Source organism: Haliotis rufescens, unplaced genomic scaffold, assembly GCF_023055435.1.
Source record: "Haliotis rufescens isolate VD_foot unplaced genomic scaffold, xgHalRufe1.0.p SCAF_11, whole genome shotgun sequence".
Lineage (NCBI taxonomy): Eukaryota > Metazoa > Mollusca > Gastropoda > Lepetellida > Haliotidae > Haliotis > Haliotis rufescens.
In genome coordinates, this window is record NW_025963791.1 from 17,436,108 (window position 1) to 17,462,445 (window position 26,338).

General features: G+C 40.0%; 1 protein-coding gene across 15 annotated transcripts in view; it reads left to right on the plus strand.

Annotated features, from left to right (window-relative positions):
* Window positions 1–26,338, plus strand: part of LOC124152032 (rap guanine nucleotide exchange factor 6-like) — a 173,878-nt gene that overhangs the window by 136,574 nt on the left and 10,966 nt on the right. For 8 of the 15 annotated variants that reach the window (XM_048392335.1, XM_048392342.1, XM_048392341.1 and 5 more), the window contains 25 exons: window positions 2,638–2,772; window positions 6,745–6,978; window positions 7,153–7,257; window positions 7,389–7,579; window positions 8,470–8,587; window positions 9,138–9,242; window positions 9,826–9,990; window positions 10,549–10,656; window positions 10,782–10,799; window positions 11,697–11,900; window positions 12,330–12,438; window positions 12,710–12,956; window positions 13,483–13,720; window positions 13,982–14,046; window positions 14,507–14,614; window positions 18,899–19,157; window positions 20,192–20,291; window positions 20,784–20,911; window positions 21,188–21,271; window positions 21,552–21,698; window positions 22,149–22,280; window positions 22,966–23,065; window positions 23,709–23,804; window positions 24,571–24,792; window positions 26,171–26,332. In XM_048392335.1, coding sequence (XP_048248292.1) covers window positions 2,638–2,772; window positions 6,745–6,978; window positions 7,153–7,257; window positions 7,389–7,579; window positions 8,470–8,587; window positions 9,138–9,242; window positions 9,826–9,990; window positions 10,549–10,656; window positions 10,782–10,799; window positions 11,697–11,900; window positions 12,330–12,438; window positions 12,710–12,956; window positions 13,483–13,720; window positions 13,982–14,046; window positions 14,507–14,614; window positions 18,899–19,157; window positions 20,192–20,291; window positions 20,784–20,911; window positions 21,188–21,271; window positions 21,552–21,698; window positions 22,149–22,280; window positions 22,966–23,065; window positions 23,709–23,804; window positions 24,571–24,792; window positions 26,171–26,332 — 3,580 coding nt within the window. Of the gene's footprint in view, window positions 1–1,689; window positions 1,970–2,637; window positions 2,773–6,744; window positions 6,979–7,152; window positions 7,258–7,388; window positions 7,580–8,469; window positions 8,588–9,137; window positions 9,243–9,825; window positions 9,991–10,548; window positions 10,657–10,781; window positions 10,800–11,696; window positions 11,901–12,329; window positions 12,439–12,709; window positions 12,957–13,482; window positions 13,721–13,981; window positions 14,047–14,506; window positions 14,615–18,898; window positions 19,158–20,191; window positions 20,292–20,783; window positions 20,912–21,187; window positions 21,272–21,551; window positions 21,699–22,148; window positions 22,281–22,965; window positions 23,066–23,708; window positions 23,805–24,570; window positions 24,793–26,170; window positions 26,333–26,338 lie in introns of those variants that run through there. The other 7 variants (XM_048392347.1, XM_048392336.1, XM_048392338.1 and 4 more) reach the window with 7 other exon arrangements.

Genomic DNA, 26,338 nt, shown 5'->3' on the forward strand with positions numbered 1-26,338 from the left:
TACTGTTATATCTGGAGATTGAAATAGACCCTGGTTTTGCCATGTATTTTCAAGATAATACCTTTAGGGGAAACATACTCCCTATAGTGCTCTGATTAACTGGACGGAGAAGACCTACTCTGTTCTTATATACATGTTAAACCACTAACGAGGACTTGGAAACATTGACGAAATTTCGCTTGAGAGGATTTGATGAACAAAATGTTCTCAGTGGATGGATGACAGGAGGGACAGACAGAGCACTAGCTAGATACTAGCTAGTATAGAAAGATGACTTTGCTAATACACAAGGGGCGGTAGGGTAGCCTAGTGGTTAAAGTGGTTGCTCAAAGACCTGGGTTCAATTCCCCACATGTGAAGCCGATTTTCTGGCATATCTCCTGCCGTGATATTGCGGGATTATTGTTAAAAGTGGCATAAAACAATACTCACTCACTCACAAATACATTACCCAAATGTCTCCAACTGGAGCCATGTTTTTGCGGCCTAATTAGTATGAATTAGTAAAGCTTGCATTATACATTCTTGCATCAAACAATATAGAACTGGCACCAGGCAAGATTAAAAAAACATGAAAATGAAGTTGACATTTGCGCCTGACATTTTGATGATCCTCTTTGTGGCAGATCCATTCTTTAGTAACCAGCATGTTGTTGCTTCAGTGACATTTGATTATAGGAGATCAGTTTATGCCCTACTGATTGAACTTGTCACATCATAGACTTGGAAGTTGCTGTTCCTTGTATTAAGATAAATATTTGAAAACTGGAGTATATGACAACAATGGAAAATTTATACAAAAAATTACTTCGCAGTCTCCAAAAAGTTTTGATGTGTTTTTACAGATCTTGGTGACATCTTTGGATTGGATTGTGTTGCTTTCAATCTCCAATTTCCAAGGTTGTTTGTTTCCAAATTGATGCTGGTCAGGATATTTAAAAATGGATATATACTATATATTTGACAATAGTTTCTAACTCGTGTATCTTTCAGGGTTCAGTTTGGTGTGAGATATTTTCTGTCTATCAGAGCATGTGTTGTTTTATCTCAATCATGATAGTTCCAAAAAAACTTTTCCAATAAAGACATTTTCTTACACATCTTTCTTTGGAGGGGCGGTCGGGTAGCCTAGTGGTTAAAGCGTTCGCTCGTCACGCCGTAGACCCGGGTTTGATTCCCGACATGGGTACAATGTGTGAAGCCCATTTCTGGTGTCCCCCGCCGTGATATTGCTGAAATATTGCTAAAAGCGGCGTAAAACCTCACTCACTCACTCACTCACTCACTCACTCACTCACTCACTCACTCACTCACTCACTCACTCACTCACTCACTCACTCACTCACTCACTCACTCACTCACTCACTCACTCACTCACTCACTCACTTTGGATGTCCCAGAAGCAGCTATGTATCTTGATATGCTGTGATTGGATGTTATGCAATTGAATTTCCACGAAATCTGTTTTTGCTCATCATAGTCAGATTTTACTTTCGTTAATTTCACATTCAAACGTTGTGACATCACAGTTCCGTTTCAGTCCACACAATGACAGTGTATGGATGAACTAACTTCCCTTAGTTCCGTTGTGGGCCTGAACAGGCAAATTATTTGAAATAGACTTCGTAGTGAGTTCATCCTAGTCTTCCTTGGTAGGCAGGGGGCTGCTTCCTTCGTCCATGTCGCCACACACTCCTAGATGCCTACTTACAATAGCCTAGTTTAACATCCTCTTGGTGTTGTCGAATGTTGCCTCGATTGTTTCAGTCCTGTATTGGGGATTTAACATATTGGTCACAAACCAGAGTCAAGTAGTGGAATGTGGTAAATCTGTGGTCACTTTGGTGGAAAATATGCTGTGTTCGGAATTCGATTATTCTTGAGGAGTTGTTTCTTGTGGATTAAACCCTGGATTATCTTTGTGTTGGCTTTCTTAAAGATGTTGCGTTATGCAAGAAGGATGTCGAAGGTTAGTAGAACGTTAAGACATATTATTGGATAAGTTTGTGTGGCTTTGTTGAACCTCACAAGCACATGTGAGATATGGAACACGGTAGACATGGTACAGGCCTAATCACTAAGTCAAAGTGGTCAAAGGCAGGGGGATAGAGCAGCAACAGAACCTTGTTGGGTTTAAATGATGTGGAGTGGAGAGGGTGGCATCATCTGACATAGGGGCAGTATTGGGAGAAAATGAGAAAACATTGCTTTAATGATTGATGTTTCTTAAATAATCTCATAAACATTTGTACTGATGTCTATTTTGATTGTCGTCATGTGGTACATGTTGATATGACTATTTTAATCAGTCCTGGATTGTTTATTATGTTAGCACAGTTAGCCGATGCCACATGTAAACACTTCCTCCTATTCTGTTTCTCACATGACATGGGATGACAGGGGTGAAATGGAAATATTGGTTCATGGACATTTTTTTATTATTGTCAACATGTTATCCATGTCTTGGTTTATTCTCCATTAGATTAAGTTTTATGCTGAAGAGAAAGATTGAATATTTAACATGACTTCTCCAAGACCTGATCCAGACAGAGATGAAGACTGTGGCAACATGGTGGGGAGTGTCGTGCGCTTGGTTGACATGGAGTCCGTGTAAGAAATTGACTGCCTTCTTTTCAGATTGATTACCCTGATGTGCAGTTGATGAAGTCTGGGCACCGCCTGCCCTGCCCCACGGCTAGCTTGGACAGACTCTTAGCTCTAGACCCCCACCAAGACAGCCGCATCCGAACAATGGACAGTGGCATTGAACAGGTAGGTATTTCTTTAGTCAACATTGGAGGCATCCAGGTTAGCCTACAAAGTGTGTCTTGGTAAAAAATGGCTCTGAAGTCTGTTTATTTGTTATTGTGCCTTTGAGGCTAGAAATTTCACAAGACTTTCCCAAGCACCATTTCAACATTCCTAGTTAAATTGCTTGCTATGAATTTCTATCCTTTTGTACTTGGAAAAAAATAGTTGCTCTCAATGTGTCCTTTTGCATGTCAGACTTGGAATGGTTCATGCATGGATAGTATGAACCTTAGGATATGTATAGGATATATGAAACATTGGATATGTTTCTGACAGGACTGGTATTTCGTTAGACTAACATCTAGTCTCTGAAATGAACATTTCGTACAGAAAAAAATAGTTGTTAAATTATCTTAATACAAATTTTATAAAAAGGAGCCCAGACACACTCTTCATTTTCAGATGATACTGCAGAAATCTAGACTTGCCAAACATTATAGACTTGCATGGGCTGTATTAGATATATTTGTTTCAGGGTCTGTAAGACAGACTAGCATTTTTTATACTAGACAAGAAGATAGTGTCAGCTTCTTTTTATACCTTTTGTGTCATATCTCTCGTGGTTATATGTTGTTTAACGCCACACTCAGCAATATTCCGGGTATGTGACGGCGGTCTGTAAATAATCAATGCTGGACCAGAAAATCCAGTGATTGACATCGTGAGTTCCGACCTACACAATTGGATACCATGACATGCATCAACCATGTCAGCGAGCCTGACCACCCCATCCCTTTAGTCACCTCTCAGCGTTAGAAATTGGCACTAGTCTTTTAGTCCTTGCCAAACTACCCAAAAGTTAAGGTATCATAAGGATTAGTAGAAATTTGCCATTTTTAAGTGGTTTGCTATATGTTATCATTATAAGGACTAATGGACTAAAACTGTTAGTTTCTTTCACTGCCTCTTAAACAATCATGGGTTGCTGAAGATCAGTTCTTACTCCGATCTTCATGGGGTATCTCTAAATTTAAATCTTGTGAATAATGTCACTTAAACTAACTGCGGCTGTAATGTGGCCAAGAACATTTTCTGTGTCTTCATATTAGGTTTTCTGGGTATGTTTAATATATTAAAATAGCTTGTGGATTGAAATGTTACCGTACTCCAATTGTGTCGAATGTTGCATATAATATCGGGCACATGTTTGACTTGTCCACACTGAGTTATATACAGACTGCTGTGATACAGTTGGAATTATAAGTGCTGACTTCAGTGTTAAACAACAAACAAACAAAATCTTGCCGTCGATCCACTTCCATTGTCTGATCCAACAGACTCTTCATCATACTCCATAATAATGTAAGCTACTCAGATAAAATTGTAGAAAATGTGTATTCACATATTGATTTTCCTGACAGTATCATGGATCGATTTGGGTGTGTTAGTGTGCATTACCATGTCACTGTTCACTGTCTGGCCTGGTGCATTGAGTTTACAATTAGACTGAGTTATACATGGGATGAGTTGATTGTGACATGTACGTGGGATGAGCTGAGTGTGACATGTACGTGGGATGAGTTGATTGTGACATGTACGTGGTATGAGTTGATTGTGACATGTACGTGGGATGAGTTAGTGTGACATGTACGTGGGATGAGTTAGTGTGACATGTACGTGGGATGAGTTGATTGTGACATGTACGTGGGATGAGTTAGTGTGACATGTACGTGGGATGAGTTAGTGTGACATGTACGAGGGATAAGTTGATTGTGACATGTACGTGGTATGAGTTGAGTGTGACATGTACGTGGGATGAGTTAGTGTGACATGTACGTGGTATGAGTTGAGTGTGACATGTACGTGGCATGAGTTGATTGTGACATGTACGTGGTATAAGTTGAGTGTGACATGTACGTGGGATGAGTTAGTGTGACATGTACGTGGGATGAGTTAGTGTGACATGTATGTGGGATGAGTTAGTGTGACATGTACGTGGGATGAGTTGATTGTGACATGTACGTGGGATGAGTTGATTGTGACATGTACGTGGTATGAGTTGATTGTGACGTGTACGTGGGATGAGTTAGTGTGACATGTACGTGGTATGAGTTAGTGTGACATGTATGTGGGATGAGTTAGTGTGACATGTATGTGGTATGAGTTGATTGTGACTTGTACGTGGGATGAGTTGATTGTGACATGTTCTACACGATATAAGTTGAGTGTGACATGAAAGATATAACTAAAATACTGTTATACAATGTAAAATGTCAGCATGTCTGGAAACAACCATTGTGTAAGATATACCATGAATCATTTCTAACATCCTGATATAGGAACCAAGTGGATGTAAGCATATAGACACTGTTACTGAAAGTAAAAATAGGAGTAACATACTCGGTTTGTTTGAAATGGTTTCAGGAATTGAAATGTTATCTGATAATATTGAATCTAATAATATAACAGTCAGTTTCCCTGTTGTATTGTTTCTAAAACATTATTCAGCCTTATGAAAAATAAATTCTGAACTATTTCAAAAGCAGAAAAATCTGTTGCAATTTTATTTAATGATAAGATTGTTAGAAACGTTGACCTAACACCAGGAAGAGGAAATGAGAACTTAGTCAATGATAATTCTGGGGAGTGCCTCTTGTAAGAATCTGTAAATTTATCGAAACGTGCATGAATTCTTGATGCTAATTTATCTGCCTTTAGATGAAACCACGTCAAGAAAACATGCCCTTGTTATGCAATGTTGATGTCTGGGATTTGGAAGTGGAACACAATCAACTTTTACTATGTCAATAGTGCAAGCTTTGTTGTGATTGTATTACAGGGAAAGGAAGTGTGAAAGTGGGTGGACTTAGGTTACGCCATGTTTGAGTCAACCAGTGATCACATCCTGTTTCTAAACTCACACTTGTGTACTGTGATAATCAGGCTGCAACAATTGAATGTAATAAAACAGACTACTTACATAGCTGAGCCAGTCAAGGAAGTTGTGATTCTGTGTTTCCGACAAAGATGAAAAACTATACATTGACACAAGCTAAATGGCCGAAAGGTTTACCATATATGACTGTAGATTAGCCGAGGTATTAATTTGGTCCTATCAAAATGTTATGTGCGGTAGATAAGCTGGACCCCCAACCTGAAACTATGTTTCGTCATGATCTGTCATTGGAAATAGAAAATCAACATGTCCGTATTAAATTACTCAAGTTTATCCTGTCGCTACACCATCGGTAATAAAAAGTGTTTAATTGTATATCTGGACTTATTTTTATGATCTACATAATCTATTTTATTAATTTTAATCAAACTTTCATTCAATAATATTTACATTAATTTCGGTGTCCATCCGGTCACTTACAACTTCCGTTTGCCCTGTTCCATAAGGTCCGCTCTACCAACTCACCGTTACTTACAGCCACCACATTCATATTACTGCTTTTGACACCTTGAAAAGAACCTTAGTTGACAAAAATGGAAACATATGTCATAACTGCCTGTGTTGCAAGGGAAATGTTGCTGTCTGTGTTGCAAGGGAAATGTTGCTGTCTGTGTTGCAAGGGAAATGTTGCTGTCTGTGTTGCAAGGGAAATGTTGCTGTCTGTGTTGCAAGGGAAATGTTGCTGTCTGTGTTGCAGTGGTAAATGTTGCTGTCTGTGTTGCAAGGGAAATGTTGCTGTCTGTGTTGCAAGGGAAATGTTGCTGTCTGTGTTGCAAGGGAAATGTTGCTGTCAGTGTCGCAAGGGAAATGTTGCTGTCTGTGTTGCAAGGGAAATGTTGCTGTCTGTGTCGCAAGGGAAATGTTGCTGTCTGTGTTGCAAGGGAAATGTTGCTGTCTGTGTTGCAAGGGAAATGTTGCTGTCTGTGTCGCAAGGGAAATGTTGCTGTCTGTGTTGCAAGGGAAATGTTGCTGTCTGTGTTGCAAGGGAAATGTTTCTGTCTGTGTCGCAGTGGTAAATGTTGCTGTCTGTGTTTCAGTTGGCTGGAGACCTGCAAGTGCCCAATGCTATGTACAGGATGGAGCAGTACCCCCGGAATGAGCAGCTCTACAAACGCAGTTCGCGAGCTAGCGACACTTCCAGTGCATATTCTGGTTCCGACATGATGCAGTCATCGATTGATGACCAGGATGCAGCCGAGATGGACTACAGTGGGCTGCAGGAGAGCCTTGTGGACTCGGATGAGGAGGAAGGATATGCCGAATCCACTGAGGTAGGTGTAAACATGCTTCAATGTGGCAGATTAGTGACACTTTTGCCTATTTTGTCATAGAAATTGATCTGGTATGGTAAATTGATATTCATGACTGTTTTCATGGGCAAAAATGTGAATAATAATTTAATTTTGACTGAACCCTGTCTTATGAGTTTTTATTACTTGTTGCAGTCATTACCGATTCGAGACACTGTGCGAGAATGTCTGGAGAAAGAACCAGCAGACAGAAAAGAGGATGATATAGAAATACTCTTAGATTTTATGCAGCATTTCAGAGTGAGTATAACTTCATTATGTGATGAGAATAAGTTTTTCTTGTCATTTTACAATACAGCTATAAACTTGCATATTCAAAATACGCAGATTGCTTTAGACCTCGTTATTTATATACTGGTTGTCTGTTGCAGGCATTTGCGAACATGACTCTAGCCACCAGGCGGGCCCTGACGGCAGTTATGGTGTTCGCAGTGATTGAGAAGGCAGGCACTATTGTGATGAAGGACGGAGAGGAGCTGGACTCGTGGTCCGTCATCGTCAACGGAGAGGTGAAGGTCTCGCACATGAGCGGGGATGTGGAAGTGCTGCACATGGGAGACAGGTACTCAAATTGGTCGTCAGAACTGTCACCCTGCATAGTTTGAACTCAAGCAATATCTCTTTAAAAATTGGTGCAGTTAGGCTATATTTCCTTTTGTGAAGGTACGCTTTGTTGAAGCCATAATGTCTTGAAGCAACCATTGAGGAGGGATGTCACAATACAGGTGTCACCCTGATATGATACATATCTCGATACAGAAATCTCGATACTGCATATATAAGTCATTAGACAGTGTCCATAGACTCACGCATAAAAGTGAAGAACATGCCAAATCAACTCTTTTGTATGAGAAAACAATAAGAAACAAAAAAGTTTACGTACTGTATTATGGTTTTGCATCCGAAAGACGTCCATTGAAGTTATGAGGAATTTAAAAAATAGTTGAACTTGCTTATTGATATTGATGTGAGATCAACATAGACAATCGATATGGGGTTAAATGTGAATCGATGCCTTGTGAAGTATATCAGATATCGTGCAAAGTTTGCCGACGATGCACTTGTGTACCGGTGAATCACAAAATAATTACCATTTAGTTGAGTTTTTTTCTGTTCCAAGGAACAAATATTTTTTTTGTAAGGATTAAGACGTTCTTTAAGCTTTCACTTCCTCAGTCTGTTCTTCATACTGAGGTTGCATGGGTGGCCAGGTGGTCTTATGTGCCACATTGTCTCTTTTGAGTTGCATACCTTATCCGTGCCAGGATCTGCTTATTGTGAGTTAAGGTATTCCACATTTGCAATAATTATGTTCCTTGGCATGTCAGCACCATATTATCCATGCTAGTGAACCTTAGTCAATAAACCTTTCCTCCTAGTAATCAAACATGATATTGCTGATTTGTTGAAAGTGGCTCCAAACTGACTCTGTCACCCTTCCTCGTGTTCCAGCTTTGGGATCACCCCGACCATGCAGAAGATGTACCACCAGGGTGTGATGCAGACCCTTGTAGATGACTGTCAGTTCGTCTGTATAGAACAGCAGGCCTACTACAGGATCCTCAGCCAGGTAGCTAGCGTCATCAAAATACCTGGAAATGTGCTAAATGTATCTCCCAGTTAATTCATAGTGATAAGGTTGTCCACTTTGAAATGATTTTCAGCCTTGAAGATGCTTTACTTAGTGTAATTGTAAAGGATAGAACGTGTGACGTCCATAATGTGTTCATCATGACTTAGTACTAACGGTGTGCGGTATTATTGGTATATCTTTAGATTGAGGTCCATATTCTCCACAGTACGTATCACAATATCATTTTTTCATGCTCGATATATCGGGTGATTTCAAATAGCGATTTTTGTGATGTGTTTAATGTTGTATACTTGCCAAATGCCTTCGCTGCCCCAAGATGGCTGTGTATTTATTGATTGAGTAAACATTATGTTGTACCAGCATTTTGATTTGTTCCATGTAGGAACTACAATCCATACCTTAATGTATTAGATTGCTTCTGAATTCAAAATTTACAATTAAACAATATATCGTGATACGTATGGCAAAATATTGTGATTCATCTTTAATCTCCAATACATGTATGATGTTGATGTTGATGTTGTAGGGAGAAGAGAACACGAAGCGTCATGAAGAGGAAGGCCATGTGGTGATGTTGACGGAGCATCGGGAGCTGGACGGGGGCAACAGGAGGGGGCATATAGTCATCAGGGTGAGCACTCAGATACACAGATACAGCTGTCATTTGTGTCCAGTCCGGTTTCCAAAAATAATTTAAAAACCCAACAAGACAGTTGGGCAGGTGACCCATAAATGTTGCCTGCCCATCTTCAAAGTTACCTGCCCGCATTCAGACATTATAAATATTAAAAAATTGTAAAAAATAAGTTCAAATCGCATCCTGATGCAGTTAAAATAATGCAAACAATTACTTGATAATCTATTAGGAGTTATAATATATCTGAATATGTAAGAAATCTTAAAATTTTCTGCCAGACAGTCTGGTAGGTGGAGGAAAATTTCATGCAGCCTGACACAAAAGTTACCAGCCACGGGCACTTGTGCAGGCAGTTAATATAGACACTGTGTACAGGGTCAGTAGATGTTATGTTGATAACAAGTTCTGTTGGATATTTATTGATCTCGACCAGTCATTCAGAAACCAAGACTGGAATCAAGGTGGTTATTTTCTAATCAGTTGTTAAAATGGCTTGTTCCAGATTATGTATCATGGTTAGTGTTTTTCAGACTTGGATTTCTATGATAGTTGCCTGAAAGCTCCTCTGTGTTTGCAGGGCACGTCGGAGAGGTTGATGCTGCACCTTGTGGAGGACCACTCGGCTATAGACCCTACCTATGTAGAGGACTTCCTGCTCACATACAGAACATTTCTAGAAACACCATTCTTCCTGGCTCATAAGCTCCTGGAGTGGTTTGGTCAACCAATCCTCAGATCAAAGGTAAATTATTTGCAGATTCACTTTGTTAAGGGAGGTAACTCTGTCATTCAAACCCTGGATTCTTCCTGCTGAGAAGATGAATTTCTACTTTGAATCTGTGAGTGACTGTTGTTTGATGCCGCAGTCAGCAATATTTCAGTTAGTAATAGAGCATTAGCAGCAGGGTTACTTAAGGGACTGAATGAGGTTATTTGTGTTGTAGATTACGCATGGTGCATTTTTGCTCAATGTTAAATATGAGGCAAAAAAGAAATTAAAGTATTTTCTATAGCCCATCATTTGATTTAATCCTGTTAATCCTGGCCCCATTCAACAAAGTAATCTTAGCGCTAAGGAGATCATAACTTCCTATGCCTTGACATAGACTTACCACAGTTTTAGCGCAAAGATTGCTTTGTGGAACTGTGAGCTGACATTTTAACCACATCTGTTACAAGCTGATATGTCTATTCCTTTAACCTTATGACATATATTAAAGGGCTTATGACGTGTGGTTTTGTCTGGGACTTTGTTGTTGCATAAATTTTTACAAACTGATGATCAAGTTGTTTCTTACAGGTTACAAGAGTTGTACTATTGTGGGTAAACAATCATTTCAACGACTTCGAGACAGACACATCAATGTGTGAATTCCTTGAAGAGTTTGAAACTTTATTGGAGAAGGAGGTGAGTGGTGTCCCTTTAATTATCATGTTATTTATAACAGATGTTTGGGTGAACCTAACAGGACAGGACTCTTTGTGAGAGTACTTGGTATAGACACATGACAGATACTGTTTGATGTTTTACAGCCTGATGCTCTCTCTGAGGTAAGACATTATTCTGGGACATATCGGGTCAACTGGAACTTCTCTCTGTTCTAAACCTTCACTCTTATAGGTCGGGATGACCTCTGTGCAATAACAAACAATTGTCTGTATCTTTTAAATTTCAAATTTTTGTTTCACCGGCAAGGCGTAAACCTCATATCTTGTATTCTCATAATTGCTTTTTTGAGTGTTAATTGCAATGCTGCTTTAATGTATATCTTAATGCAAGTGCTTTTGAGCTAATTATGAAACACTATATACTTCCTCTTGTGTGTCTGTACATACATGTCTGTGAAAATAATGATGGTATCATGTTCATGAAAACACCTTCTTGTGTATTCTAAAGGTTTTCATAGAGATATGTTTACAGGATAGGTCTTTTGCAAAATAAACCTCCTTATATACAAAATAAACCTCCTTATATATGAAATATACCTCATATTTTACAACTGAAACCCTGTATAGGTCAGTACTGAATTCCGTAATTCCGTCATTTACCAAGACAACATAACTTAATAGTATAAAATTAATTTTTGTTGTGCACATATATTATGCAAGTTCACAATATATGTTTGCCACTGGGTAGTATTTCAATAAACTGCACACGTTCCTGTAGGCATTGTTAGGAATTAATATATATTTTTACTAGTCCGCAAAAATGATATAGTAGTTGCCATCCACTTAATGGCGAGACTGGTAAGACTGAATGGCACTGGTCTCAGTCGAGCGGACTTGTGTTAATTTTCGAACCCTAGGTATGCTCGCTTATGGCCATGACACGACTGCGTGGAGCTGCACAGTGCATCCCGACCTGTAACCGCTGTACGTAACTAACCTTTATCTGCTCACTAATGTACTAACCAGGCTAACCTTTCCACTCATCTTGCCTCCTTCCAGAAAATGATTGGTCAAATGCGTCTACTGAACATAGCATGTGCTGCTAAGGCGCGTGTACGAACAATCACGCTGACCCGAGCCACACGAGAGGAGATCCTGCGGTTCCAGATCCTCGGAGGCTGTGAACGAGGTCACGGCATATTTATTACTAAAGTTGAGAGAGGTTCTAAAGCTTTTGAAGCTGGTCTCAAACGGGGTGATCAGGTGAGTTTGGGTGGGGGATTTTTTTTCTTTTCACTTCACACATTTGTTTCATAATTTTTGTTTCCTGAACTCATACAGTACATATTCATGGGTTACGTGTAGGGTTAACCCTGAACTAATGACTTGTTGGAGGTAATCAGTTCTCGTTGTAGCTGTTTGTCTTGTTATGTCAGTTGTTTGTTAAATTTTGTGTTCTCACTTAGTCTTGGGAAACAAGCTTGTTCATGTTTTAGTAAACAGTTATTATTGTTTTACTTTTAGTTTTTTATTTGATATTAATTTGAATGAATACAGTGCTGTCTTAATATGATGTGATGTCTGATAATGGAATCATGTTGGTATACTAGAAAGGAGACTGACCACTGACAAATCTATGATTGCCCTTATTGTGCGACTAGTTGAGTTACCTCCCTTGTGTCATGCTTCCAGATACTTGAGGTGAATGGACAAAACTTCCACCAGATCTCCCACAACAAAGCTCTAGAGATCCTTCGTGGGACGACCCACCTGTCTATCACAGTCAAGTCCAACCTACATGGTCAGTGCATGTGGTGCATCCTTCTGTAGATCTCGTCATAATCTTTAGTAGAGTCATTGATTCAAGCCAGTATGCATTGTTAGTTTATACTGCAGTTCAAAAGTACTCATCAGAGATTCCAGATGAAAGGCCTTGGCAACAGCAATAAAAATATAATAAGAAAACAACAAAACTATTAAACAAGTTCATGTACATCTTTTGCTTAAGTTTAATCTTTTTTCAGACTGATAGTTATGCTGAAAGAATTATTCTTCTTTCCATTCCTGTTTAGAATTCAAGGAAATGCTGCAGGCAGCTGACAAGAATACACCTAGGAAATTAAAAGCTGATTTTATCATGCCTTCAATGAAGCAGAGGTTATCTGCCCCTGATCTGGATGCGTCTGTACCAGTGATAGTGAACACCAAGGATAACAAGCATGACAAAAAGGACAAAGGTTTTATGGCACTGGGAAATAGGCCTCGATTAAAGAAAGCACTTATGAAGATGAATTTAATACCCAGAAATTTAAATAACAGGTATGTATGGTCAATTGTTCCTGTGAAAATGGTAACAGTGGGTATAGTTTTTAAAGCAAATGACTTCAGCTTAGTGGAATGGTAGTTATAAGAAAATACCTGGGGAAGAAACATTTCATGTGGAAGTTCATTTTATTATTTCAGTCATCATGTTTATTTCTATTTTGTATTGTCCATTTGAGATTGTTAACATCAATGAAACTTTTTGCACATATGACCAATGCGACATGTTTCATCTATTTAATGGGGGCACGGGTGGCCCAGTCGTCTAAGGCACCGCTTTGCTGTGCAGAGTTGCATCCCTTTGGCACGCCAGAAACCTATGATTGTGGGTTCGAATCCCGGTTCGCCCCGATTATGTTTCTAGGTTTGTCAGCACCATACCCGTGCTCATGGGTTTCACTGAAGTGGTAAATGTCTGAGACCAGCATCACTTTGGGCTTTCCTCCCACATTAAGCTGACACGCCGTGATACTGTTAAGAGCGGCGTAAAACTCACGCACTCACTCAATTTATGACTTTTCAGTAATAATGGTAGCATGAACCACTCCGACGAGAGCCTGTACCCAAACCCTTCACGCAAGTCCTCCACGTCCTCTACCTCGTCCTCCAACACCGGCACAATGACAAACCATCTCAGTGCCAGCAACCCTGACCTCTCCCTGGCCGGGCTCACCGTCAACGATGCTGCCAGCGACTTCCCTGAACACGTCGTCAAAGTCTACAAGGCTGACCAGTCATTCAAGTACTTGCCAATTCATAAGGTAAACACAATCTTCAATTTGATATATTCTGTTTGACAGTTACCAATTAGTGACCCACATTGCTATTTGTTGCTAATTTGACCAAAATTCTGTAAACTTAAATCCAAATCTAAATCAAAACTCAAACATGTATTTTGTAAATTCAGACAATTTTGATTATTCAATTGAAGTTCTTTAATTTTAACTATTAATATAAAACATTTTGTTCTTAGCATGAGATAATTCTGTTTACCGTGGAATAATGGGATATTTTTATTGCAGGAAACAACTTCGAAAGAAGTGGTTATGCTTGCCCTGCAAGAGTTTGGTATCACAGATCCCAGCTGGTGAGTTGATGCCATTGATCTGCAAGTGTCCACACAGACACAGTAATATTAGCATAGTGATGTGTCAAACTAGAGGTGATCTCCACAATACTTTATCTTTGTTTTAAAACTTTAACATGCTTCAAATGAACACTAAAAGAGTATTTGGTAACATAGATGATGACGATTTCTTGCTTATGATTCAAACGATAGGGATCACTAAGTTACAGTATCTATGATCTGTCTGAATTGTTCAGCAGTGGAATGATGAAAAACTAACAGAAATGAATTGTTCACATATGAGAGTCAGTTCTATATTCCAGAGTTATCAATGCCGTGATATAACTCGAATACTGTTCAAAAGGTCGTGTTAAACACAATGCACTCACTCCAGAGTTTATCTTTCCTTTCTTGTCATGATATGATGATGCTGAGAGCGGCGTTACACGACAAACTTTTCATACTTAATTAATGCTTTCAGCAACTACTCCTTATGTGAGGTAACAGTTCAGAATGAGGAAGTAATCAAACAGAAACGACTGCCGGACACACTGCCGAACCTGCCCGACCGACTGGGTCTCAACGGAAGGTGAGAGGGCTCAGTCATCTGTTACCTCAGACAGGTGCCTGTTCCACAAAGAGATCTTAGTGGTATGACTATCGTAAGTCATTGTTAAGATATGGGAGTTACCATTGTCATATTGTTTAGATCACTGTGTGGAACAGGCCTCAAGTATAGGAGTGGTGTCTCAGGGACTTGGTGTTCTAGAAGTTGCAGGAGGTTAGATGTAAGGGGGTTGTCCTCAGTGGTAGGCTGCTTGTATGTGTAGCAGTTGGAACCAGAGCCTTGGCACACATTGGTATTTGCGCCTTGGTATTCTATGGCTATTTTTGCGTGTTTTTCATTGAAACCATTAATAGTATGCCAATGCACATCTTAACCATGTACTTATGAACATTTAAACAACATTTGAACGTTCTGTTTTTACAACACAGTGAAATGTGTTTTTCATGGGTTGAGGTTGTGGTTAAACTGCTACAGATCCTGTGCACTGCGAGGTACAATATGTCCAGATATGTTTTAACATGTGTTCACGACATAGTGTCTGTTTCTTCAGCATTCCATCTCACCTATATAATCAATCACAGTCGAGACCAACACCTTTCACCACACTGTGTGCTGTTCACCATATGGGGTTAGGAGTTAAGCTTATACTCTTCCGCCTTGTTTCTGTGGGGAGTCCGGCCTAGAAACCAACATTGTAGTCTATCACGTTGTCACCAAGTAATATTACATTTCACCTTGAGTCACATTTCAAAACATATTATTTGAGAGTTTTGCAGAATCCTATGAAAGCCCCGAGCAGAGTGTCGAAGCGACCGGTAGTTCTAAAATTGACAACCAAAATTTGCCTCCAAGCGTGCTTCTTGATGTTGTATGTACAAGTGTACATCTTTGTACAACGTTTGGCATGTACCTGGCTATAATTTTGATTTTCGCTGCTTTTTGAGAAAAACGTTTCGCTGTATGCATGGACTACCCTTGAACCCTATCATCCCTGTCGTCATTCATCGTGTACTTCCACATCATCATCAGTCATCTGACCATTAATCATCATTACACCCTCCACACCATAATCGTCATTGACACACTAAACATGGTTACCATGGAAACGGGAGTAGTATCTTACCAGGCCTGGCTAACCTCTTCCACTACACTGAGTTATGTTAAAACTTACGTAATGTGGTTCTTAAGGTCACTTTAAGCTTGAGGGAGGCACACCATTGACAGTTTGTGAATTAAGACCAGTTTGTAAGATTGTTTGACGTTTGAGTGAACAGTTTATTAATATGAATGGGTAGTCATGCTTGAAACAAACACACTGTAGCAGTGCATTTGGTAAAGTGATTAATTGAAAAATGGTATACTAAAAATAGACAATTCGTGCCTCCTTTCAAGAGAATAACATGGCCTCCATTGTGGTGTTGTGTTCAAAGGGACAATAGTATTGACATTATCAGAATTAATCCAGGTCTACAAAATGCATGATACGGATTAAAAAACAAAAAAAGAAAAAATATGAAGAAAAGTAATACCATATCTTTTAGCTTTATTGTATTAATAAAGAGATCATGCATTCTGTGAGGTTATCCTTCCTTAAGTGTCTGTATAATGCAAGTCTTGAGATTATGTATCCTCTGATTGGGTTTATGCAAACATTGTCAGTGTTTTACTGTTGGCTTTGCTGTTGGATGATATGCTTTGGCATGTACACAGGTCATGCACTCAGTAGAGTAGTACATATTAATCTGTCTGGAAATACACACATAGCTTGCTATGAATGGGATAGATTGTGTATTGTATCGCCGTGATGTGGAATCATGTAACAAGCTGTTTTAGTGTGGAATGATAGCATGGAAGGTGCTCAAGACGTTGATGGTAATCTACAGACTTGCATGGATGCTAGGACAGTGATAGGCTGGTGGTGCATGGTAGCCGGGAGGTGTAGTTCTGTTTGCACGGATGTGGTTTTGCACTTGTTGTATGCACTCCTAATGTGCCGTGAAATAACCTTGGTCATACCCTGGAAGTTTTGTTACATTTTCATAATTATTATTTCTATTACTATTTTTCGAAAATAATAATAATAATATTTTTAGTATGGTATGTTATAACCATATCTGAGATGGCAATATTGTGCAGATCAGTGGGAAACTGGGGTGTTGTGAATTAACCAGATCACAGAGTGTCCCAAACCTTACAACAACCCCATACAAGTCTAGTACCCCACCCCATCAAGTCTAGTGCCCCACCCCACACTTCAAGTCTACTGCCCCACCCCCATACAAGTCTAGTGCCCCACCCTACATTAAGTCTAGTTCCCCACCCCACCATACAAGTCTACTGCCCCACCCCCATACAAGTCTAGTGCCCCACCCCCATACAAGTCTAGTGCCCCACCCTGCCATACAAGTCTAGTGCCCTACCCCACCATACAAGTCTAGTTCCCCACCCTACATTCAAGTCTAGTGCCCCACCCCATCATCAAGTCTAGTGCCCCACCCCACTATACAAGTCTAGTGCCCCACCCTGCCATACAAGTCTAGTGCCCCACCCCACCATACAAGTCTAGTGCCCCACCCTGCCATACAAGTCTAGTGCCCCACCCTACATTCAAGTCTAGTTCCCCACCCCACCATACAAGTCTAGTGCCCCACCCCATCATCAAGTCTAGTGCCCCACCCCACCATACAAGTCTAGTGCCCCACCCCATCATCAAGTCTAGTGCCTCACCCCATCAAGTCTAGTTCCCCACCCCACCATACAAGTCCAATACCCCACTCCCATCATTGTCAATCCCTTCGTTTATCTATTCGTACAAGTGTTCAGGCTCCACCCTCAGTTTCCAGTTGATACTTATTATTTGCCATCTCCCTAGCATGTCAAGATGCTTGTATTCAGTCTTCAAAGTCTTGATGAATACTTACTTGTTAAATGCTGCACTGTATTAAGACAAGACATTCCATGTGGCAGTGTCCACTGTTCACTACTATGTAATCAGAGTGATGCAAAGCTGCCTTTGAAGACTGAATAATCCCAGTGTCCAGTTGTTCCTGTAGCCTAGTCTTAAATACCTGTATGTCATTGCATGTCCTCATTCATACCTTTATACCAAGAGTAAGAATTGACTGCTGACATGTATAGATGTACCATTGTAGGAATGACAGTAATTGTCTGCTCAGTAGCAGGTGTGCAGGCGCTTCTGAATTTAATCGCGCTACTCTAAACTACACAACAAACACTTTTAATATTTAAAAAAATTGAATCATCTTTTATCTATTTTTACCAAAAGGAAGACAATTTATGGGTGTCAACTTATAAGGAACATCACTTCTAAATGCCTTTCAAAGACTTATTTTTACTTTGTCTTACTTGTGCAAGAAATTGTATCAGTAATGCAAATTGTTATCACATTACCTGCGCCTAAGAGAATTGTAACTCTTTAAGACAATGTTACCTTATAATTTCTTGTGGGTATGTTTATATAGATATGAAAATGATATGGAACTATAAGTCTAGTAATGAAGCAGTTCAATTCTTACTCTTCCCTTCTTCATTCTCAGGACTAAGATGTGAGAGAATAGCAATCTGTTTCTGTACACAATTAACATAATTTGGATGCAGTTATTAAGTTACTCATTGTTTGTAAATTTCAATAATCTCTCAGGCCTACAAATAAGAACATTTTCTAGGACATTGACTGATTGTCATCCAAAATGGCCTGAAGAATTATTCCAAATTTGGTAATGATTTTGAAGAATGTTCTATCAAAACCTTTTGCCTTTGACTCCAGAAAAATCACTGATCTCTCATATCTTGAATCATTGTGGCCGTGGGCATTTGTGCATGCATTAAGCTTGTTTAAGTCTGTGTCACGGAGATTCATTCCCAAGTCATGGGCTCCTGGTCAAAGGGATCTTAGCATTATGACTGTTGTAAATCTATGTTAAAGTATGGAAGCTACAACAGTCAGTGTGCTTTCATTTCTTTGAAAACAGACCCCTGGCCTTCTACAGATGTGACAGATTTGGCTTGAAAATATTTTGATCCTAATAAAAAGAAGGTTGTTGACAAATCTAATAAAATGTGAAGCAAGTAATGGATGATTGAAACCAGGTGTCACATGAGTGTAGGAATGTGCCACCACTGACACAAACTTGTACAAAGCAACAAGAAACATCCAAGCTGGGTCGCACAAAGCTTGACGCCACAAGCACCATATTGGGAGACTGGTAGGTAGCGTTGCCATGACAACAATGACAGGCCGTTGCTCGGGGCTAACTTTCTCCCCTTTCCCCCATACTCATCCAGGCGTACTTGTCCACGTGTACTCAGGTACTATTTAAAGAACAACATGAGTACCGACTCTCTAGTCCCCGATGAGCTGCGTGGCGAGCTGATCAAGGAGAGCCAGATCAGCCTGCTGCAGCTCAACTCCGCGGAGGTGGCCTCACAGCTCACCCTCGAGGACTTCAAGGTGTTCCGGGAAATCGAGCCCACGGAGTATATTGACGAACTCTTCGGGCTTGATTCAAAGTATGGCTGTCCTGCTCTCAAGAAGTTTGCTGAGGTGAGTGTAACTGGAGAGTTGTAAGCCTTGTAGGAATGTGTGTACATCATCCACTGAGGTTGGTTGGTTGTTTTATGCCGCACTCAGCAATATTCCAGCTATATGACGGTGGTCTGTAAATAATCAGGTATGGACCAGACAATCCAGTGATTGACATCATGAGCATCGATCCACGCAATTGGGATCGATGACATGCTTCAACCGAGTCAGCGAGTCTGACCACCCGATCCTGTTAGTCGCCTCTTGCAACAAGCATAGTCGCCTTTTACGGCAAGCATGGGTTGCTGAAGACCCATTCTACCCTGGATCTTCACGTGTCTCATCATCTGAGGGTTTTTGTTCAACTTGTCACATAGTTCTGTTCCTGTATCAAGTATTTCTTTTCACTGCACACAAAGAGCACATTTAAGCAATTTTCTTTTGAAAAATATGCTATTCAAAAGAAGTTATGGACCACCCTATTCTTTCTTGTTAATTTAGTTGATCTGTCATGGCATGACATGTTAACTATATTAATATGAAAGAATATGTTTGCGTTGTAAAATTTGTAGATAGATTTCTGAGGTTCATGCGGAAATATATCAGTAATTCATCATGTCTAGTGATGTTTTATCTCAAATTTAAAATTTGTATTGACCAAGTTTAATTGTTATGATCTGTTAGTTTCCCTGATCGCTGAAGGGATTCGATGTAATTTTTTTCTGCAGAAGACAAACACATTTTTATTGTAAATGTAGATGACATGCTTCATTCTGACTCGCTTTATAGATGGGGTATATAAATTAGCATAGATTTTAAAGGCCTGTACAGGGGGGTCACCTTATACGTGGGGTCGATTTATGGACGGTAATATACGGTAGTAAGTTGTCGTATGGTTCCTTTTTACATTCTTGTATTACATTCCTTCTGTAGTATTGATGTTATAATGATTTAAGTATCTCCGATCTTCATGCCTCACCTGTGAAGGAAGTATTCTCAACATAACTCTTATTTCTTGTTAAAGTTTTGACAAAGTGTCACTGATCTTGTTTCAGCTGGTCAACAGGGAAATGTTCTGGGTGGTGACGGAGATCTGTAGTGAGGGAAGTCTAGTCAAGAGATCAAAACTCCTCAAGCACTTCATCAAGATAGCCAGTGAGTACTACCTGTAAATAGCATCTGCTTTGGAGATGAATAGCAATACCTTTTCTTATGACTTCACAAATCATATGTGAAGTCTGCATGAATTCTTATTCATAAGGGGTGGTCGGGTAGCCTAGTGGTAAAAGCGTTCGCTCGTCACGCCGAAGACCCGGGTTCGATTCCCGACATGGGTACAATGTGTGAAGCCCATTTCTGGTGTCCCCCGCCGTGATATTGCTGTAATATAGCTTAAAGTGGGTTAAAACCATTCTCACTCACTCACTCTTATGCATATATTTTTTAACTTATAGTTATAAATGGAAAACAGATGTGCTTTGCAGATTTACACAGTGTGTGAATCTGTTCTCATGTTTGTAGCTCCGTAAATGCAAAAAATATTGAAGTCAATACTAAAATGAATATTTCAGCCTGATGTATGTTTTCATGATATTAGATCAAAGAAAGTGATGAAACCAACCTAATGCTGAGGTTTTAATGTTTCAGAGCATTGTAAAGATTGCAAGAACTTCAACTCTATGTTTGCAATCTTAAGTGGTTTGGGTCACCAGTCAGTATCACGACTACGTAACACATGGGAGAGACTGCCTAGCAAGTACTACAAGATGTTCGAGGTACGTACATAACAACTCCTGACTTGTGGCAGTTCCTGTTTGTGTCATGACTGTGTCACTTCATCTTCTTCTAAAACCGGGCAGTAGGGTAGCCAAATGGTTAAAGCGTTTGCTTGTTCTGCCAAAGCCCAAGTTCGATTCCCCCATGGATACAATGTGTAAAGCTCTTTTCGTGTATCTCCTGCCATGATATTGCTGAAATATTGCTAGAAGTGGGCATAAAACACAACAAACTCTTTGTTAAACCAAGTTTGATATTCCTTGTTATGTTTTCAGGATCTTCAAAATTTGATGGATCCTTCTCGGAACATGGCTAAATATCGAAATCTCATTAACAGTGAGCACATACAACCTCCCATGGTAAGTAGTGATATAGACATACATATTTGTGTCTGAATGTAGTGGTATAATAATTATAATTTAGTAATGATATAGTATATAGTTTTCTTAGCACTGGCAAGACAAATAATGGACATGACCTAGAACCAAAATTAAGCTATTTATTTATAAGAATTGACCTTAATATGTTTTTGAATCTGTGGAGGCAATAAGATAAAAATGATGTGCACACTGTGTAAATTTGCATAATCAGTTCTGAATTCTGAATTCCTCTGACAAATGTTGAATGTGTATTTTGCAGCTGCCCTTCTTCCCAGTGGTGAAGAAGGACCTGACGTTTATCCACCTTGGCAATGACACAATGGTGGATGGACTGGTCAACTTTGAGAAGCTCCGCATGATTGCCAAAGAAATTAGACATATATGCAACATGTCGTCAGCTAGATATGTAAGTGTTGGGCATGTTAAATTTGTTTTTCTTCTTATATAACTGATTGTACATCGATACAATGTGTAACATGTGTAATGCTAATCGCGTGTCCCACTCATACTGCACAATTCCACAAGTGCTTTAGTTACTAAATAAAATTCTTGATGCTTTCCTCAATGATGACCGCTCCCCTTCAAACACTGACAACACCTCTTCAAAAATGACCACACCCTTCCAATGATGACCACGCCCCTTCCACTGATGGCCACACCCATTCCACTGATGACAACGCCCCTTCCACTGATGACCATGCCCCTTCCAATGATGACCATGCCCCTTCCACTGATGACCACACCCCTTCCAATGATGAGCATGCTCCTTCCAATGATGAGCATGCTCCTTCAAATGATGACTATGCTGCTTCCAATGATAAACCCCCCCCCCTGACCACTATGTCTCTCGCTGCAGGATGTTAGCACCATGTACCTGGGCACTGGCTCCATGTTCTCCAGCACGCTGGTGTCCGGAGTGGCCACACTCAAGCGCACCAAGAACCGGCGAGGCTCTACGCTGCCCAACCTGAAGAAGATGTATGAAGAGGTATGTCCAGTGTTCATTGTATGCTTGATGAAAATCGACTTTAGAATTACGTTTGATGCCTTGACTCATTTCCATGACTCTAGCTAGTCCTTGGTTCTAACTAAACAAGCAAGCAGACTCTGGTTAATGCACCACACTGGACTGGTGTTGCTGCTGAAATTACATTTAAACATTTAATCTCTCTGGTTCATACAATTATAGGGGGCCAGGGGTGGCCCTGTCATCTAAGGCACCACAATTCACTGTGTGGAATTGTGTCTCTTGGTCTTGCCTGAAACCTATGTTTCGGGTCCTAGAACTCCCCGATGATGTTTCTAAATTTGTCAGCACCATACCTGTGCTTGTAGGGCTCACCAAAATGGTATACGTCTGATACATGCATCACTTCGGGCATTCCTCCCATATCTAGCTGATACGCCGTGATGTAACTGGGATAATGTTCAAAGTGGCGTTACACACAATTCTACAATGACATTGAAGAATGCTTGATTCTGATTGGTTAATAAGACTGGAGGTTTCCTTTTTGCTACAGGAACCCCTTTTAAATATATTAAGCCTTTTCACACAAAAAACGTGTCGATAGCCTACATATCGATTCATAAAATTTGGCTGCTGATCGATCACCCTTAGTTATACATAATTAAAAGAGAATATGAAGGTATAACAGAGGGACATGTTGTTGCAGGCCCAGATGGTGAGACGAGTCAAGTCGTACCTGAGTAATATGCAGACTATCACAGATGAGGAGAAGCTGAAAGATCTGTCTAACCACTGTGAAATACCTGGTGAGACTGCAGTCTGAGTTGTCAAGCTGATACTACCTCCACCTCAATTGTGTAGTGGTAGAGTGTCCCCGGCCGCATCATACCAAAACATGTAAAAAAAATGGTACTTGTTGCCTGGCGCTTGGCATTTAGGGGCTAAATCAAGGACTGTTCGACTCGGAGTCAGTATATTGTCCCTGAGTGGGGTATTCATGATAAAACTGCGGCAAGGTATCTCAATGGGCTACCATTATAAAATACACACACACAGACAAACACACCACATGCGCACACACGCACGAACACATGCACACAGCACACACACCACACAGACCACACACACACACCGACACCACACAAACATACAGACACACATGATCCAAATGGAGAGTTATTTTTTGGTCAAAATATAAAATATTTTGGGATTCCTTTACCAATTTAACATAATTTTAGAGCGTCAAGAAAACTACCCAAGCATTTGTTAAGGTCAGCTTCTGAAAAATGATAAATTTTGGTGTTTATTTGTTTATAGACACTCAGATATGAAAACTTCCTCTTCCTCAGTTACTGCCCCTGTCAAAACATTGTCTCCAACAATGGTAGTTCTGAGATAGTTTTGTGCAAGCGGGCCCAGAGTATGACTGTCCCAATCCTTTATCCTCAGCAGCTCGAAAACGTGACCCTTCACCAGGGGTGAACACTGGCTCCCCGAACCACACGGTGGAGAACAAGGTTCCAGTTCATACAGGGCCCAAGTTTGGTAAGTCTGCATCCCCTTGTCTGATTGGTGCATCCATATAATCACAATCATTGCCTCAGAATGTATACTGCCTTGTATTTAACACGTTGATATGAAATCTTCGACATTTTTAGTTTCTTACTAGTCCATTTTAATCATTTATTCACAAGACCTCCTCTGGGATTGGGAATGGCATATTGTTATCATTTCACCTCAACGCATGAGTTTTATAATGTATGCTAAAGTTTGATTATAATCAATGTTCACTTTAATTTGAGTTTAGTATATTTCTGTGACCATCTCTATCTTTTTAGTTTCACTCACTGAAGTAATTTTCGAATGACCTTGACATTCTTTGACTTCCTTAGCTGCCTCCGTTTAGTCACAATGAGAAAGGGGAAAATAAGATTTTAGTTTGTTTGAAATTCATTGATTTTTGTTTCACTGCACTACATTACTGAACGTTCGCAAAGTTGTGGAGGTACTTTTATGAAAATCACCTCACTGAAAACAATAAATAATTCTGCTTTTTGCACTTAGCTGCCTAATCAATTATATGCAACTTTACATGAAAAAAGAATTATTTTATGTCAAATCACAATTGTTTGCATTATCAGGAAAAGTTCAGTTTTATTTTATCCCAAGTAGATTCACCATTGTCTTTACTATATTTGCAAATCTTGGTGGCAGCTTAGGATCATGCATGCTTGGCTAGCAAGTCTGTGCGTGCGTCCGTGCGTCGTATGTCAATGCATACGTACGTCATAGTTAATGTGTTCTCCATCAGGTGCTGAATCTCCGGGGGCTGTACGAAAGATCATGGCACTAACCGACAAAGTTCGTCCTCATAACCCCAAAATTCCTCTCCCGCCTGTCACTAGTCCATTGTCTGGTCGTCGGCAAACGTCGCCGCGCCATGCTCGGGCTATGCAGCACGTCCACCTATCGTCTGAGAGCTCCTCTGTTGTCAGTCTCAGTAATATGCATATACGCAAGCCCAGTCGGACGGGTAAGGATGAGTCAATCGTCTGTCTGCCCATCGCCTCGTCAATCAGCGCTTTAACTTTTCATGGCCAGTGTTGCTTTTAGTTTACGTACTTGAACAGTGCTGCTCTTTGTATAGTATCCGTAATTACGTAGGCGGTAGTTTTGCCGCTTGAGTCTTCTGCGTATATCCATGTGCAACCAACTTTGCTGATGTTGTGCGCTGTTTTTCTACTCGCGCTTTATGTTGAAAAAAAATATGTATGTTTGCTCAGACTTATAGATAAAATTTGATTACATTTTGAATTTTCATAAATTCAAATCATATCACTTCCCCTACATAATCACACATTGTAAGGTGTCATTCCCGAATCATTATCTGTATATATTGATATAGTTGCAATTTAATATTAATTTCACCATGTACATGCAAATTTGTTCACCTAACCTGGCCATATTAAGTTGATTTGCTATGATGGGTGTGGGCATGGCATGCATGTCATACACAGCTTCTGTGTGGCTTTCTGTCAGCTTTGTGTGTCTGCTTCTGTCTGTAGTTGTCATGTGTCATGTGTCATGTCCTTGTCATGGTCCTGTCATGAATGTTTGTGTTGACCTGCTTCTACTGAATCCTAATCTTGACGATTTCCTTGCAGATTTTATGTGATATCGTTGAAATGAACAAATAGTTTAGTGGAGCTCCCTTATTTGTTATTGCCAAGAATTCTTCCAAAGATGTAATGAAAGGGGTAGAGTTTCAAATAGATTTATGATTTCCAAGAGAAATAAGAAGAATTTTTTTAGCATTGAAACAAGTCGGCAGATAATGCAAGTGTCTGAGTTGTGTTTATTGCTGTATATTTTCAATATTATGGACAGAATTTATTCTCTGATAGGACTAATGAAATTCAGTGAATGTCCATGACAGCTCTGTGGGTTTGATCTTCTGTTTCAACAAGGGTGAAAGTCTGTCTTGTCTTATCTTCCAACTGCTGACAATACCTCATGCTGCCACTGACTGGCGACATCCAGATGATCTGTCTTCTGCATAGTCTGATGTGGGCATTTACTGTCCTCAGTAGTACACACAAAAGGAACACTCAGTAGAACATACAAAAAGTTTAGATGATATTTCTGCATAATTTGTGTCTACAGCACCTGTAAAGTACTATGATGAATATTCTGATAAATTTTGTTGACAAACATTACAACTAATAAATTCACGTATTATTAAATATGCTTCTAGGCACTGCCCACATTACTCTTTCTCTTCAAGTGATGGTGATAGCTTTTTATCAAGTCTGTTCAGTACATCATGTGAGAGCACTTTGTAATGTCCGACAGATGTGTGATGTGAAGCTGCCGTTGTAGCCAACTAACCTACTCCTGATTTCCCTCCCAAGGTTCGATAGGTTCCACGGACTCTGCCAGTCCTACCAGTAGCGTCAACAGCTACCAGCACCAGAGTTCCTCAGAGACCGATTCCGGACACTGCTTCGACAGTCACAGTAGCAGCTCTGTGGGGTCCTACAACTCTCCACCTGTACTCAGGAAGGGACAGCAAGGTGAGA